Raw genomic sequence first — 16030 nt, forward strand, 5'->3', positions numbered from 1 at the left:
TAGCAGGAGGTGTTTCTTACAGGACAGCTTTCACATGGGGCCATGGGCAGGATCTGGGCCAGGGACAAATCTCTGAACTCAAGAATGTCAAATAGAAACAAACTCACAGATAGAGAAGAGACTGCCAGCTGTCAGAGGGGAGGAGAATTGGGAGAAAAAGGTGAAGGGATTAAGGGGGGGGGAAGCAACTGCTCATAGACACAGACACAGTAGGGGGATTACCAGAGGGAAAGGGGCTGGGGGCAGGTAGAAGAGAAGATGGGGTGGGGGATAAATGGTGATGGGAAGAGACTTAACTTTGGATCATGAACACACATTACAATATACAGATGATGGATTATAAAACTGTACATTTGAGACCTATATAATTTTATTAACCAAGATCACCCCAATAAATACAATAAAAATAAAAGTAAATCTAATATGGAGTAAAAAATAGACATGCAAAATATGGTAAAAGGAACGTAATAAAAAGGAGAAACTAAAAACAAAGAATGTCAGAGGAGGCTGCAGCGGGTATGGAATTTTCTGTGCTGGAGAATGTGTACATGCACAATATGGTCAAAGACTGTTTCCCCTTCATTTTCTTGGGAGACTATTTCCCTGTACTCCAGTGGAAGTAGAGGAATTGGTTTTCCTGCTTTGTGCTAGTGAATGGCATTTATGAAGTATTCGATAAGCTGTGTTTCCATTTGAAAGCCAACAGTACATGTAGACTCCAGTTGATTTTTAAAATATGAGTGATGAATGTTTCCACTTAAGAGATACTGCAAGATCTTGGGTTATCTGTAACTTGGTCCTTTAAGACTTCTCAGAATGTAAATGGTGTGGTGTAATTTTACATGTGATAGGCATAGGAGAATAAGAGATAAGAATCTTAGTAGTAAGGGTACCAACAGAAAACAGATGGCATACTCAGAAAGTTCCACCGAAAGGGTGCAACTCCTGGCAGAGGAATTCTTTTCAAGGGCATGGGCAGGGATAAAGAAGCAACAAAGGATGATGAGGCACCTAAAACATCAGGAATAGCAACAACGGGGTCATCGCCACTATCTGTCTGAAGAGAGGGAGATGGGGGCTGTGCTACCAGATCCCAGCAAAAGTTCGCTTTGTGGAAGGGAGTCTATCAGCAGACTCTGTGTGTACAGAGCCAAAGGTCCACTGCCTGCACCCCTCTGTCTTCCTACTCTCTGATCTGCCAAGTCCCTCCCTTGGCTGACTCCAATCAGAACCTAGATGGCGAGGGAGCCCAGGAAATCCAATCCAAAGAGGTCAGGCTCCAGGGGCACAGAGTAAGTGGAGAGTGGCAGGTACGGATCTGGGAGAGAAGGCATCAGACATCACTAATCTATTGCCGATTTCTTTCCTCCTGAGACCAGATGTGCCCTCAGACTCTTTCTCATCCTAAGGCTCCAGGTGATCACTAATAACTGACTCATCTTGCTGCCCTATTACCTAACAACACTAAGTCTTTAAATACAAAGCTTCGGATTATTCTGTCTAGTAAATTCTCGCTCCTTGAAACATGGCTCATTCTCTGAGGGTGCTTCCTTGAAGACTTTCTGACTGCTTGCCCTGGTGACCTAATAGAGGGCATTTATGGTTTGCAAGAAGGTGAAGCACCTAAAATTGATTTGCCTAAAGGTTAATAATAAAAAGCCCTAATCCTTGGTGGATTTTCTCTTTCTCTCTTCTTGCAGGTTGACAGAACAGAGGTGATTCGCACCTGCATAAACCCAGTGTATTCAAAACTGTTCACTGTGGACTTTTACTTTGAAGAGGTGCAGCGCCTGCGGTTTGAGGTCCATGACATCAGCAGCAACCACAATGGGCTGAAGGAGGCTGACTTCCTGGGTGGCATGGAGTGCACCCTTGGCCAGGTGGGTCCACAGATGTCCCTTCCTCCCTCTTGCCTTCTTAGGACCTTTCTTCCTGTTTTTTCTTTCCTTTCATTCAGTCCATGCTTTCTTTCTCTTGGTTTTACTTCCTTTTACATGTAGCACTTTATAACTTCCCATGCATGGTCATAACCCTTATATTTACATAGAGATGCTGCTGCAAATATGTGAAGAGTTACTTATTTTGAAAAATTAATCTTTTTCCCCCAAATTCCTTCATTTATTTAACAACTGTTTATTGAGCACCTACTCTGCCCCTGTTATGTCTGTTATAGTGGTATCCTGATGCATTATAAATCTCCATCTCCCAACTCAGCTGTGAGAACCCATACAGGGAGTATTGTGCATTTACATGTATTCCAAGCTTCTTGTACACAAAATAGCCCAGGAGAGGGGCTAAATAATATGTATTCACTGAATGGATAAATGCTGTTACTTAATCTTCACAACACCGATGTGAAGTAACATCATCAATGTATACATTTGTCAGCAAGAAAACCAAGACCCGGAGAGGTTAAGCTTAAAGCATCACACTAAAAACTGCCAGAGTTAGAACTTGAACCACGTCAGCCTCCTTCCAAACCCCATCATTTTGCTTCTATAACATCTTTCCTTTTTCCTTCCCTTCTTGCTGTTCCCAGAACTTTAGTAGGTGCTCAGGGGACATCTAAATGGAGAAATAGTCCTTGTGCCCAAGAAGCAGACACTCGGATTGTAGAAGGCATACTCTATGCATCTCAGATAGAGCAATCGATGATGCTCCTTAAGCCCCAGTGAGACTAAACAGCCTGGGCTCCATGCAGTGCTGTGGACCCTCAGGGAAGGGAGAGCTTTCTGCTGGCTGGAGTCAAAGAAGTCATTGAGGGTCCAGGGATTGGAGAAGGAGGGAGGCCTTTCTAGTAAGAAAGCAGGGTGAACGAGACAGAGAGGTCAGGACAACCGTGGCAGGGTGAGGGGAGAGGACACCAGTTTCACTGAATCAAGTTTCACTGCTGATTTACTGTGAAACCAGTGAAGCTTAAACTTCAGAGCCCCTTCTCTTGTGGACTTCTTCCAAGGCTCTGTGTTTTTATTCGTAGTTTGTTACTTTTTTCTCAAAGAAGGATCCCAGATTCTATGAGCCTCTAACTTCCCCAAACCAGCGTCTGTCCCTTGCACAGGTTAGAGTCTGCCCCATAGAGACACGGCACATATGCATGTTGGTTGGTTGGTTTTACCCTACCTAGTGCCACTTATCACTAAAAATAAATTCCCCTCATATGAACACCAAGTGACAAAATAGACAATGTCCTTGGTTACCCTTTTCCAGCAAATATAGTGATGACTTTCATAGGATTCTTCCTGTTCCTTTCATGAAAGGCAGAAGCCCAATGGGGAAGTACAGCTGAAGGGAGGCAGACAGAGAACCTGGCATGTACTTCATAAATATAATCTCTCTCATGACTTTTGGAAATAATGGATGGCAGATAGTTCTAGGGTCTTGCCAGGTGCAGCACCTAATAAGTAGGCATTAAATGAATGTGTGAGTAAATTAATGAATTTAAAGTAGACTTCTGTAGTGTATAAATAAACTAAAAAGGTGATTAAAATGGCATCTTTTAGAGACATAAATGATTCCAAGATGCCTTGGAATAGACGATGGGCATCCCTTATATATAAAAGTCAAATTCTGTCTCAAGAAATAGATGTAGATCCATGTAGGAGTCTTGTGAATAAAAGATTTGGCCCAGCCAGTGTGGCTCAGTGGTTGAGTGTCAACCCAGGCACCAAGAAGTCACCAGTTTGATTCCCAGTCAGGACACATGCCCAGGTTGTGGGCCCCATCCCCAGTGGGGGGCATGCAGGAGGTGGCCAATCGATGTTCTCTCTCATCGATGTTTCTATCTCTCTCTTTCTCTCTCTAAAATCAATAAAGGAAAAAAAATTTTTTTAAAGATCTTTTCATCCAATGTTTTGATCACTTTGTCTGTGTGAATGACCCTCAAACTTACATCTTTAGCCTCATCTTTCCAGCAGCCAGTATGTCCTTGACCCTGTCCTTTGTGCCAGCACTGTGCTAGAGGCCAGTGACACTGTGGTGAGCCGAAAACATTGTCCCACCCTCAAGCAGCTCACAGTCTAGTTGGGGATTAAGAGGGAAGCAGATAATGACACAAACAATGAAATTACATCATTATAATCATTGTTAAGGAGAAGTATGGAATAGGAGACCAAACATTAAGAGAATGGCATCAGGTGGAGAGGAGTCATCTTTTCTTTTTTTTATTTATTTTTTCTTTATTGATTTTAGAGAGAGACGAAGTAAGAGGGAGAAAGAGACAGAAACATCCATGAGCGAGAACCTCGATTGGCCACCTCCTTCATGCCCCTTACTCAGGATCTGGCCCACAACCTGGGCATGTGCCCTGAGTGGGAATTGAACTGGCCACCCCTTGGTGCATGGGTCTATACTCAACCACTGAGCCACACTGGCCGGACCTGATCTTCATTTCATTCATTTAGTAACTCATTCTGCATTGCCTTGAGAAGTTACTTTCTATCAGTTTATTAAAATTGTTTCTCTCGCCCTGGCCGGTTTGGCTCAGCGGTTAGAGCGTCGGCCTGCGGTCCTGAGAGACCCGGGTTCAGTTCCCGCTAAGGGCGCGTACCTTGGTTGCAGTTTGTCCCCGGCCCTGGTCGGTTGTGTGGGTGGCAGCCACTCGATGTGTTCCTTTCACATCGATGTTTCTCTCTCTCTATCTGTTCTTCTCTCTCCCTCCCACTCTACCTGAACAAAAAATGGAAAAATGTCCTCGGGTGAGGATAAAAAAAAAAAAAAAAAAAAAATTGTTTCTCTCAGCCCTGGCCAGTTTGGCTCAGTGGTTAGAGTGTCAGCCCACAGACCAGAGAGTCCCAGGTTCAGTTCCTGCTAAGGGCTTGTACCTTGATTACAGTTTGTCTTTCTCACATCGATGTTTCTCTCTCTCTCTCTCTTCCCCCTCTCTCCCTCCCACTCTATCTGAAGATAAATGCAAAAATGTCCTCAGGTGAGGATAAAAATAAATAAATAAATAAAATTGTTTCTTTCAGTTAGCATTTATCTTTATACATATTTATGTGGTCCCCATGGCTAGATTACAAGTTTCTTCAGGCAGAGGCCACACCCAGTATGTCGTGTGATGGAACACCATGCTTTACATATCCTAAGTCAAATTTATTGATTAGTCAACTTTGAAAAATTTTTTAATATGATAAGGTTCATGCCCTGGCTGATTTTGCTCAGTGGTTAGAGCATTGGCCCGAGGAACAATGAGTCGCGGGTTCGATTCCAGTCAAGGAAACATGCCTCGGTTTTAGTTGGGTCCATGAGTCCTGGTCAGGTCATGTGGGAGGCAACCAGTTGATGTATCTCTCTCACATCGATGTTTCTCTCTCTCCCTCCCTCCTACTCTATCTGATGATAAATAGAAAAATATCCTTGGGTGAGGATTAAAAAAGAAAAAAGAAAAAAATAATAATAAGATTCATTCATTCACTTATTCATTTTTTTCAACAAGCATTTAGCAAGTGCGCTGGCTGTAACAAGTACCATGCTAGGTACAAGAGACACAAAGATGAAAAAGACAGAGGCCCTGCCCCAGAGGAGATTATAATTAGCTGGAGACAGAGACATAAATAAATAATCAAAATGCATATTACTAAGTGCTACAATAGGGACGTTTTCCAGGGGCTTTGTGGGGGAAAGACATATCTCTGCCTAACGGGAACCAGGGAGGTCTCACAAAAAAGATGATTCTGGACCTGAATCTCTAAATGATGAGTAGGAATTCAGCAGAGGAAGGAGCGGGGGTGGGGGGCAAGGACTCTCCCAGTACAATGACTGGCACACACAGGGGCACAGCAGCACAAGAATGAATGAGAACATCCACATATTCAGATGATCGTGTGAGCATGGGAGAGAAATAGAGGAGGCCAGGGAGGAAAGTAGGAGCCAGACCATGAGGCTTTTGCATACCTTTCTCTGCAGTTTGTAGAGCATGATGGACATGACACACTGGAAGTCCTGAAGGGTTTCAACGAGGGGGAGGACAAAATTGCAGTTATGTACTGGAAAGATCACTTTGGTGTTCCCAGGAAGGGTGCATGGGAGAGGATGGGTGTAGAGGCAGGAAAACCAGTTAGGGAGCTAGTGCAGTAACAGGAAAGAGGTGAAGAGGGCAGTGGTCATGGAGGTTGGGAAGAGGAGAGCCAGAGAGCTTGTCCAAGAGCAGAATCAACAAGCCTGGGAAACTGGGTGAGAGAGGAGGAGCTTTGAGACACCTGGCGTAGGTTACTGGTAAAGTCTCGCGGCTGTCTCTGAGAGAAAGGAGATGGAGCAGTGGGTTGAGGAGTAGAAGGTGATGCTGACATGTTAAGCTCAGGATGTGTATGGAGAAACCAGAACTGGTGGCCAGTTGGTGGTTGACCATGTGGATCTGGAGATGATACAGATAAGGCGCTAACTCCCTGTAGATGGTCATTGGTAGCGTAGAAGTGAGCAAGATCCCTCAAACAGACTGTTTTATTTCTATTTTTGGAGGGAAATTTATTGAACATGCCACATATGACCAAATCATAAAGGATTTTTTAAGAAAATTATTGAGCATGTAAGAACATCTTTATTTTCAGATAAAACTGTGAACTTGAGGTTGTCTTGAAATAAAAAAAAAAAACGTTTGTTGGGTGTTTCTATGTATAGAGTAACATACCAGATAAATGCATTTGTATGTAAGGACATCTTTGTGAAATTCTATAGTTTTACAGATTGTGACATTTTGATATAAAGGGGTGTTTTTCTTTCTTTCTTTTTTTTTTCTTTTTTTTTTTTTTTTATTGAATAATTTTTGTTACAAATGATTCTCCTTTTTTCCCCCAGTGGTTCCCCCCTCCCCCTTCCCTCCCCGCCCCTTCCCCCGATTGTTGTCCATGTCCACTGTTCATGCCTATATGCATATAAATTCTGTTGTTCATCCCTCTCTCAGCTCCCCACTCCTTAGGGGATTGTCCTCAAACTGTTATGTTCATTATATTCCAGAAATCAGTGAGATCATATGAAATTTGTCTTTCTCTGCTTGGCTTATTTCACTCAGGATGATACTTTCCAGGTCCCTCCATGTAGTCTCAAAGGACAAGAGATCTTTCTTTCTTACCGCTGCGTAGTACTCCATTGTGTATATGTACCACAGCTTTTTAATCCATTCGTCTACTGATGGGCACTTGGGCTGTTTCCAGATCTTAGCGATTGTAAATAGTGCTGCTACAAAGATGGGGGTACATATATTCTTTCTGATTGGTGTTTCAGGCTTCTTAGGGTATATTCCTAGAAGTGGGATCACTGGGTCAAATGGGAGTTCAATTTTTAATTTTTTGAGGTGACACCATATTGTTTTCCATAGTGGCTGCACCAGTCTGCATTCCCACCAACAGTGTACTAGAGTCCCCTTTTCTCCACACCCTCGCCAACACTTGTTGTTTGATGATTTGTTGATGGCGGCCATTCTGACCGGTGTGAGGTGATACCTCATTGTTGTTTTGATTTGCATCTCTCTGATGATTAGTGATGATGAACATTTCTTCATATGTCTCTTAGCCATTTGTATGTCCTGTTTGGAGAGGTGTCTATTTAGTTCCTCTGCCCATTTTTTAATTGGATTCTTTGTCTTCCTTTTGTGGAGTTGTGTGAGCACTCTATATGTATTGGAAATTAACCCCTTATCTGATATATCATTGGCAATTATGCTCTCCCATACAGTGGGTAGCCTTTCCGTTTTGATGATTGTATCTTTCGCTGTGCAGAAGCTTTTGAGTTTGATGTAGTCCCATGTGTTCATTTTCTCCTTTGTTTCTATTGCCTTAGGTGATGTGTCAGTAAAAATTCTGCTGCGTATGATGTCTGAGATTTTGTTGCCCACAGTCTCCTCTAGGATTTTTATGGATTCATGGGTTACATTTAAGTCTTTTATCCATTTTGAGTTTATTTTGGTGTAGGGTGTAAGTTGATGGTCTAGTTTCATTTTTCGGCAAGTAGCTGTCCAATTTTCCCAGCACCATTTATTAAAGAGGCTGTCCTTACTCCACTGTATGCTCTTGCCACCTTTGTCAAATATTAATTGAGCATATTGCCTAGGGTCCATTTCTGGGTTCTCTATTCTGTTCCACTGGTCTATATACCTGTTCTTGTGCCAGTACCAGGCTGTTTTGATTATGGTGGCTTTGTAGTATAACCTGAAATCTGGTATTGTGATCCCTCCAACTTTGTTCTTCCTTTTCAAGATTGCTGTGGCTATTCGAGGCCTTTTTTGGTTCCATATGAACTTTTGAAGTAATTGTTCTAATTCTTTGAAGTATGCCGTTGGTATTTTGATGGGGATTGCGTTGAATCTATAGATTGCTTTGGGTAATATGGACATTTTAATGATGTTAATTCTCCCAATCCATGAACAGGGTATGTTCTTCCACTTTTTTACATCTTGCTCTATTTCATTTTTCAAAGATCTGTAGTTTTCTGTGAATAGGTCCTTTATCTCTTTGGTTAAGTTTATTCCTAGGTATCTTAATTTTTTTGCCGCAATGGTAAATGGGATTGTTTGCCTAGTTTCTCTTTCTGTGAGTTCATCATTGGTGTATAAGAATGCCATCGATTTCTTGACGTTAATTTTGTATCCTGCTACTTTGCCAAATTCATTTATTAAGTCTAGTAAGCTTTTGGTGGAGTCTTTGGGATTTTCTATGTACAGTATCATGTCATCTGCAAATAATGACACTTTCACTTCCTCCTTTCCAATTTGGATCCCTTTTATTTTTTCTTCCTGTCTGATTGCTGTGGCTAAGACTTCCAGTACTATGTTAAATAGGAGTGGCGAAAGTGGGCATCCTTGCCTTGTTCCTGTTCTTAAGGGAAATGCTTTTAGTTTTTGCCCATTGAGTATGATGTTGGCTGTAGGTCTTTCATATATGGCCTTTATTATGTCTAGGTATGATCCCTCAATTCCCACACTGGTGAGCGTTTTTATCAGAAATGGATGCTGGATTTTGTCAAAGGCTTTTTCAGCATCTATTGATATGATCATGTGGTTTTTATTCTTCAATTTATTTATGTGGTGTATCACATTTATGGATTTGCGAATATTGTACCAGCCTTGCATCCCTGGGATGAATCCCACCTGGTCATGGTGGATAATTTTTCTGGTGTATTGCTGGATTCGATTTGCTAGTATTTTGTTCAGGATTTTGGCATCTATGTTCATCAGGGATATTGGCCTGTAGTTTTCTTTCTTTGTTGTGTCTTTTTCTGGTTTTGGAATTAAAGTTATGCTGGCTTCATAAAACGAGTTTGGCAGTCTTCCTTCTTCTTGAATTTTTTGAAATAGTTTGAGGAGAATGGGTATTAGTTCTTCTTTGAATGTTCGGTAAAACTCCCCTGTGAAGCCATCTGGGCCTGGGCTTTTGTTTGCTGGAAGAGTCTTGATTACATCTTCAATTTCCTCTGTTGTTATTGGTCTGTTCAAGTTTTCAATCTCTATCTGATCCAATTTTGGGAGGCTATGTGTTTCTAAAAATTTGTCCATTTCGCTTAGATTTTCGAATTTGTTGCCGTATAATTTTTCATAGTAGTTGTTAACGATCTTTTGTATTTCTGTAGGGTCAGTTGTTATCTCTCCTGTTTCATTTCTGATTTTATGTATTTGGGTTCTCTCTCTTTGTTTCTTGGTGAGTCTAGCTAAGGGTCCATCAATCTTGTTTATCTTTTCAAAAAACCAGCTCTTTGTTTTATTGATCCTCTGGATTGTTTTTTTGGTCTCTATGTCGTTTATTTCTGCTCTGATCCTTACTATTTCTTTTCTTCTGCTTGCTCTGGGGTTTTCTTTTTGTTTACTCTCTAGTTCTTTAAGTTGTGAGGTTAGGTAGTCTATTAGAGATTTTTCTTCTTTTTTGAGGTAGGCCTGTAGTGCTATAAACTTCCCTCTCAGAACTGCTTTTGCTGCATCCCATAGATTTTGTATTGTTGTGTCCTCATTTTCATTGGTTTCCAGGAAGTTTTTGATTTCTTCCTTGATTTCCTCGGTGACCCATTCATTGTTTAATAACATTCTATTTAGCTTCCATGTGTTAAAATGTCTTTGTATGTTCTTCTTGCAATTGATTTCTAGTTTCATACCATTGTGGTCTGAGAAGATGCTTGTTATAATTTCAATCTTCTTGAACTTGTAGAGACTTAGTTTGTGCCCTAACATGTGGTCTATCTTTGAGAATGTTCCATGTGCACTTGAGAAGAATGTGAATTCTGTAGTTTTGGGGTGTAGTTCTCTGTAGATATCTATTAAATCCATTTGGTCTAGTGCTTCATTTAGAGTCTCTGTTTCCTTGCTAATTTTTTGTCTAGAGGATCTATCCAGTGATGTGAGCGGGGTGTTGAAGTCCCCTGTTATGATTGTATTGCTATCGATTTCTCCTTTGAAGTCCTCCAGAAGATTTTTAATATATTTTGGTGCTCCTATATTGGGTGCATATATGTTTATCAATGTTATATCTTCCTGTTGGATAGATCCTTTCAATATTATGTAGTGGGCTTCTTTGTCTCTAGTTATGGCCTTCAATCTGAAGTCTATTTTATCAGATATCAGTATTGCTACCCCAGCTTTTTTTTCTTTTCCATTTGCTTGAAAGATTTTTTTCCATCCCTTCACTTTCAATCTGTGTGAGTCTTTTGTTGTGAGGTGGGTTTCTTGTAAACAGCATATAGATGAGTCTTGCTTTCTTATCCAATCAGCTACTCTGTGTCTTTTTATGGGAGCATTCAGTCCATTTACATTTAAGGTGGTTATTGATATGTACTTATTTATTGCCATTTTTGTTTAGTGTGGTTCTATTTTTCTCCCCATTTCTCCTGGTAATTACAGCAGTCCTTTTAACATTTCTTGCAGTGCTGGTTTGGTGCTAATGTACTCCCTTAGCCTTATTTTGTCTGGGAAGCTCTTTATTTGACCTTCTATTTTGAACGATAGCCTTGCTGGGTAGAGTAGTCTTGGATTCAGATCCTTGTTTTTCATGACCTTGATTACTTCATGCCATTCCCTTCGAGCCTGTAATGTTTCTTGTGAGAAGTCAGCTGAGAGCCTTATGGGGGTTCCTTTGTAGGTAACCTGTTGCTTATCTCTTGCTGCTTTTAGGATTCTCTCTTTGTCTTGAATTTTTGGCAGTTTGATTACTATGTGTCTTGGTGTGGGCCTGTTTGGGTTCTTCTTACTTGGGGCTCTCTGAGCTTCTTGAACTTGAATGCCTTCTTCCTTCACCAAATTAGGGAAGTTTTCTGTCACTATTTCTTTGAATATATTCTCTAGCCCTCGCTTACTTTCTTCTTCTTCAGGGACTCCTATGATACGAATATTATTACGTTTCCAGTTGTCCCACAATTCTCTTAAGCTCTCTTCTTGTTTCTTAATCTTTTTTTCCTTTTGGTTTTCTGATTGGTTGATTTCTTCTAGCCTGTCCTCTAATTCACTGATCCGGTCCTCAGCTTCCCCTACTCTGCTTTTTAGACCTTCCAGTGTGTTTTTCATTTCTGATATGTCATTCTTCATTTCTTCCTGTTGGTTTTTCATTTCCAGATGGTTTATTTTCAACATTTCTATGTCTTTACTCATGTTGCTCATGTCCTTACACATGCTGTTGAGCTTCCGCAACATCATGGCTCTAAATTCTAGTTCTGTTAACTTGCTTAACTGCACCTCATTTATTTCATCTTCTGTAGAGGTCTCTTGATCTTTCATTTGGCTTTTGTTTCTGTTTCTCACCATTTTGGTTATCACAGTGGGCTTTGGAGTCTGCCAAGTTTTCCCAGTGGGTGTTCGTGTTTTGCTGTTTGTGGCTCCCTCTCCTGGGTTTGGATGCACCAGGGAGGACCCACTTTAATCCCGCCAAGTCCCCTGTTCTCCGGGAGTCTGTGTGGCTCCAGCGGAGAGTTTAGCAGGCTATAGCGTTAGGAGGGCCCATGCAGGGTGGCAAGGGAGGTGGTGGGAATAATTTCCAGCCAAGTTCCCTGGTCCCGCCCAGTTCCCTGGGGGCCGTGAGTCCGTGGGGCTTCAGCGGCTGCAGAGTTTCCAGGGCCGTGCACGGCAGGGAGGGAGGCGGTAGCGTTAAATCTCCACCGCGTTCCCCGGTCCCACCGATTTGCCTGGGGTCTGCGAGTCTGTGCGGCTTCAGCAGAGAGCCTAGCCTAGCCGGCTGCGAGTCTGTGCGGCTCCAGCGGAGAGCCTAGCCTAGCCGGCTGCAGAGTTTCCAAGGCCGTGCACGGCAGGGAGTGAGGCGGTAGACTTAATTTTCCGCCGCGTTCCCCGGTCCCACCGAGTTGCCTGGGGGCCAGGAGTCTGTGCGGCTTCAGCGGCTACAGGGCCTTGCACGGCAGGAGGGGAGGCAGCAGAATTAATTTTCCGCCTAGTTCCCCGGTCCCTCCGAGTTCCCTGGTCCCGCCCAGTTCCTTGGGGGCCAGGAGTCTGTGCGGCTCCAGCGGAGAGCCTAGCCTAGCCGGCTGCAGAGTTTCCAAGGCCGTGCACGGCAGGGAGGGAGGCGGTAGCGTTAAACCTCCACCGCGTTCCCCGGTCCCACCGATTTGCCTGGGGTCTGCGAGTCTGTGCGGCTTCAGCAGAGAGCCTAGCCTAGCCGGCTGCGAGTCTGTGCGGCTCCAGCGGAGAGCCTAGCCTAGCCGGCTGCAGAGTTTCTAAGGCCGTGCACGGCAGGGAGTGAGGCGGTAGACTTAATTTTCCGCCGCGTTCCCCGGTCCCACCGAGTTGCCTGGGGGCCAGGAGTCTGTGCGGCTTCAGCGGCTACAGGGCCTTGCACGGCAGGAGGGGAGGCAGCAGAATTAATTTTCCGCCTAGTTCCCTGGTCCCTCCGAGTTCCCTGGTCCCGCCCAGTTCCTTGGGGGCCAGGAGTCTGTGCGGCTCCAGCGGAGAGCCTAGCCTAGCCGGCTGCAGAGTTTCCAAGGCCGTGCACAGCAGGGGGGGAGGCGGTAGAGTTAACTCTCCACCGCGTTCCCCGGTCCCACCGAGTTGCCTGGGGGCCAGGAGTCTGTGCGGCTTCAGCGGCTACAGGGCCTTGCACGGCAGGAGGGGAGGCAGCAGAATTAATTTTCCGCCTAGTTCCCCGGTCCCTCCGAGTTCCCTGGTCCCGCCCAGTTCCTTGGGGGCCAGGAGTCTGTGTGGCTCCAGCGGAGAGCCTAGCCTAGCCGGCTGCAGAGTTTCTAAGGCCGTGCGCGGCAGGGAGTGAGGCGGTAGACTTAATTTTCTGCCGCGTTCCCCGGTCCCACCGAGTTGCCTGGGGGCCAGGAGTCTGTGCGGCTTCAGCGGCTACAGGGCCTTGCACGGCAGGAGGGGAGGCAGCAGAATTAATTTTCCGCCTAGTTCCCTGGTCCCTCCGAGTTCCCTGGTCCCGCCCAGTTCCTTGGGGGCCAGGAGTCTGTGCGGCTCCAGAGGAGAGCCTAGCCTAGCCGGCTGCAGAGTTTCCAAGGCCGTGCACAGCAGGGGGGGAGGGGGTAGAGTTAACTCTCCACCGCGTTCCCCGGTCCCACCGAGTTGCCTGGGGGCCAGGAGTCTGTGCGGCTTCAGCGGCTACAGGGCCTTGCACGGCAGGAGGGGAGGCAGCAGAATTAATTTTCCGCCTAGTTCCCTGGTCCCTCCGAGTTCCCTGGTCCCGCCCAGTTCCTTGGGGGCCAGGAGTCTGTGCGGCTCCAGCGGAGAGCCTAGCCTAGCCGGCTGCAGGGTTTCCAGGCCGGGCACGGTGGGAAGAAAGACGGTAGAGTTAACTTCCCCTCTAGTTCCCTGGCCCCTGCCCAGGCCGCTGCGGACCCTGGGCTCTTGGTCCCCTCTCCCGTCCTCGCAAGCCTACCAGGACTGAGTGGGTGTTTCTGGTTAAGTGGTCCTCCAAGGTGTCCTTCAGCTACCCTTTCCTGACGGTTTGCCTTTGTTTTCGTTGTAAATCCAGTTTGGTCTTGGGAGACGGTCTGAATCCCTCCATTCACTTCGCCGCCATTTTTCTCTCTCTTTCTTTCTTTCTTTCTTTTTTTTTCCCCAGTTGTTCTTCTCTCTAGTGTGGTCGAGCAAAAAGAAAAAAACAAGCAAAAAGTAAAAACCATCAGAATTTTTCTTCTTTGTAACTCCTCGCATGGCTTAGGTAGGCAGGGAATGGCTGGGGGCGGGAGCTGTGGGGCTGTCCTGGGAACAGTGTGGTCAGCTGTGGAGCACGGTTCCATGATACTCTAGTGTACAGGCTGCAGAGCCCAGCGGTCTAGCATCAACTCCCAGCTCAGCTGCTCTCAAGTTGTATGTCCAGGGACAAATTCCTGCAGCTATTTAAGCCTGGGTTTCCCTGTTGGCAAAATGGAGATAATAGTAATGCTGACCTCAAAAAAATATCACGAACATCAAGAAAATACATATACAGTGCTTAGCGGAGTCCCTGGCACAGAGACAGTCCTCAGGATACGGAAGCTGTTGTTAAGGTGGTAAGAGTCAAGGAAATGGAGGGGGAAAGTGTCACTTGTAGGCACCAACATTGTTTCAGAAGTGATGGTGGCAGGAAAAAGCATGAAAACATTGTGACAGAACACCCCTGTCCTGGAGGGTTAGTAAAACTGAACTTCTTGAGTACTTTATTTAGTTAAAGGATTCAGTGTGAGAGTGTGTGTGTGTGTGTGTGTGTGTGTGTGTGTGTGTGAGAGAGAGAGAGAGAGAGAGAGAGAGAGATGTACTCTTCTCACACTATTTTTAAGTAAAAGTGGTTTCAAATCAGGGGCAAGTGTTCCCCTTCCCATCTTGCCCCAAACCCATGCAGGCAGTCACACGTTCAAAGCCTGTTTCCTCAAAGCTGTCTGCAGGTCCTTGCTCTGTCCATCTGAGCTTGTCACATTCTCACTCTGCCATGTGAAACAGCAGGACCCATGGCCTTTATGGAAGACAGGCTAGAAATTGGCACTGGCCATAAAGTTGGCACAAGCAGAGCGAGTGACTTAGCACTGAGCAATTATGCCAAAGGAAGGTTCATGTCCTCCGAGAGCACTCGAGGCAGAACTGTGTGTTCTCGGCAGATGGCTGGAGTGGGGGTGGGACGCAGATCACAGAGATGCAGGGTGCTTGAGAAGCTGTGTCATCCTTCTGGGTGAGCTTGGAGACCACCCTTGGATTTCTGTTGGCCCAAAGGAGACCAGGAGCTAAGCTGGTCTCCTGCTGCAGTCCGCAGAGGACCTGTCGAGGAGACACATGCCCCTCACTATCTAGAACAGCAAGCTGACCTTCTTTAATACGATGCCTTTATTTTTTTCTCTTTCACTGCTTATTAACTGCTTCGTTCATCCCAGTATTTTTCCAGTCCTTTGTGTACCAATACAGTGGACGATGAGTCAGAAATAATAAAGTCATAAATATAGCAGTTAACTTTCTATAGGCCCTTTTATTTACCAGCCCCTGGGCTAGGCACTCACTAGTGATACCTCAACCCATTTAATCAGCACAACATTCCTGAGAAGCAGGCACTGCAATTACCCCTATTTACATGTGAGGAAACTGAGACCGAGTGAAGCTAGGTAACTTATTCAACTGTGTCACCTCACTAATAAGTGGTGGAGCTGGAACTTGAATGCAGATATGTTTGGCTCCTAAGCCCTTTATAATCTTTTCCATTTACTCTGATAGCTTGTCACTAACTAGTGTGAATTATGAGGTTGCATCTATTAATGCAAATTCAGGTTGGAGTTGACCTTGCTAGTTTTTTTTAAAGTTTGTTTTACACAAAGCTGATAGAGGTAATGTAAGAATCTGCATGCAGTCTGGCCAGTGTGGCTCAGTGGTTGAGCATCAACCCATGCACCAAGAAGTCACCAGTTTGATTCCCAGTCAGGGCACCTGCCCAGGTCGTGGGCCCAATCCCCAGTGACGGGCATGCAGGAGGCGGCCAATTGATGTTCTCTCTCATTAATGTTTCTATCTCTTTCTCCCTCTCCCTTTCTCTCTCTAAAATCAATAAAGGAAATCAAAAAAGAATCTTCATTCAAAGAAATAGCTTAGTTATCTTTCCTAAAGGTTTTCAAACTGAATTTACTTTAAATATAATATGGCTTCTTA

General features: G+C 44.6%; 1 protein-coding gene across 2 annotated transcripts in view; it reads left to right on the forward strand.

Annotated features, from left to right (window-relative positions):
* Positions 1 to 16030, forward strand: part of CPNE4 (copine 4) — a 419291-nt gene that overhangs the window by 256392 nt on the left and 146869 nt on the right. For both annotated transcript variants that reach the window (XM_036266480.1, XM_036266479.1), the window contains exon 3: positions 1701 to 1880. In XM_036266480.1, coding sequence (XP_036122373.1) covers positions 1701 to 1880 — 180 coding nt within the window. The remainder of the gene's footprint in view (positions 1 to 1700; positions 1881 to 16030) is intronic.

The sequence above is a fragment of the Molossus molossus genome, unplaced genomic scaffold (genome assembly GCF_014108415.1).
Source record: "Molossus molossus isolate mMolMol1 unplaced genomic scaffold, mMolMol1.p scaffold_m16_p_18, whole genome shotgun sequence".
Lineage (NCBI taxonomy): Eukaryota > Metazoa > Chordata > Mammalia > Chiroptera > Molossidae > Molossus > Molossus molossus.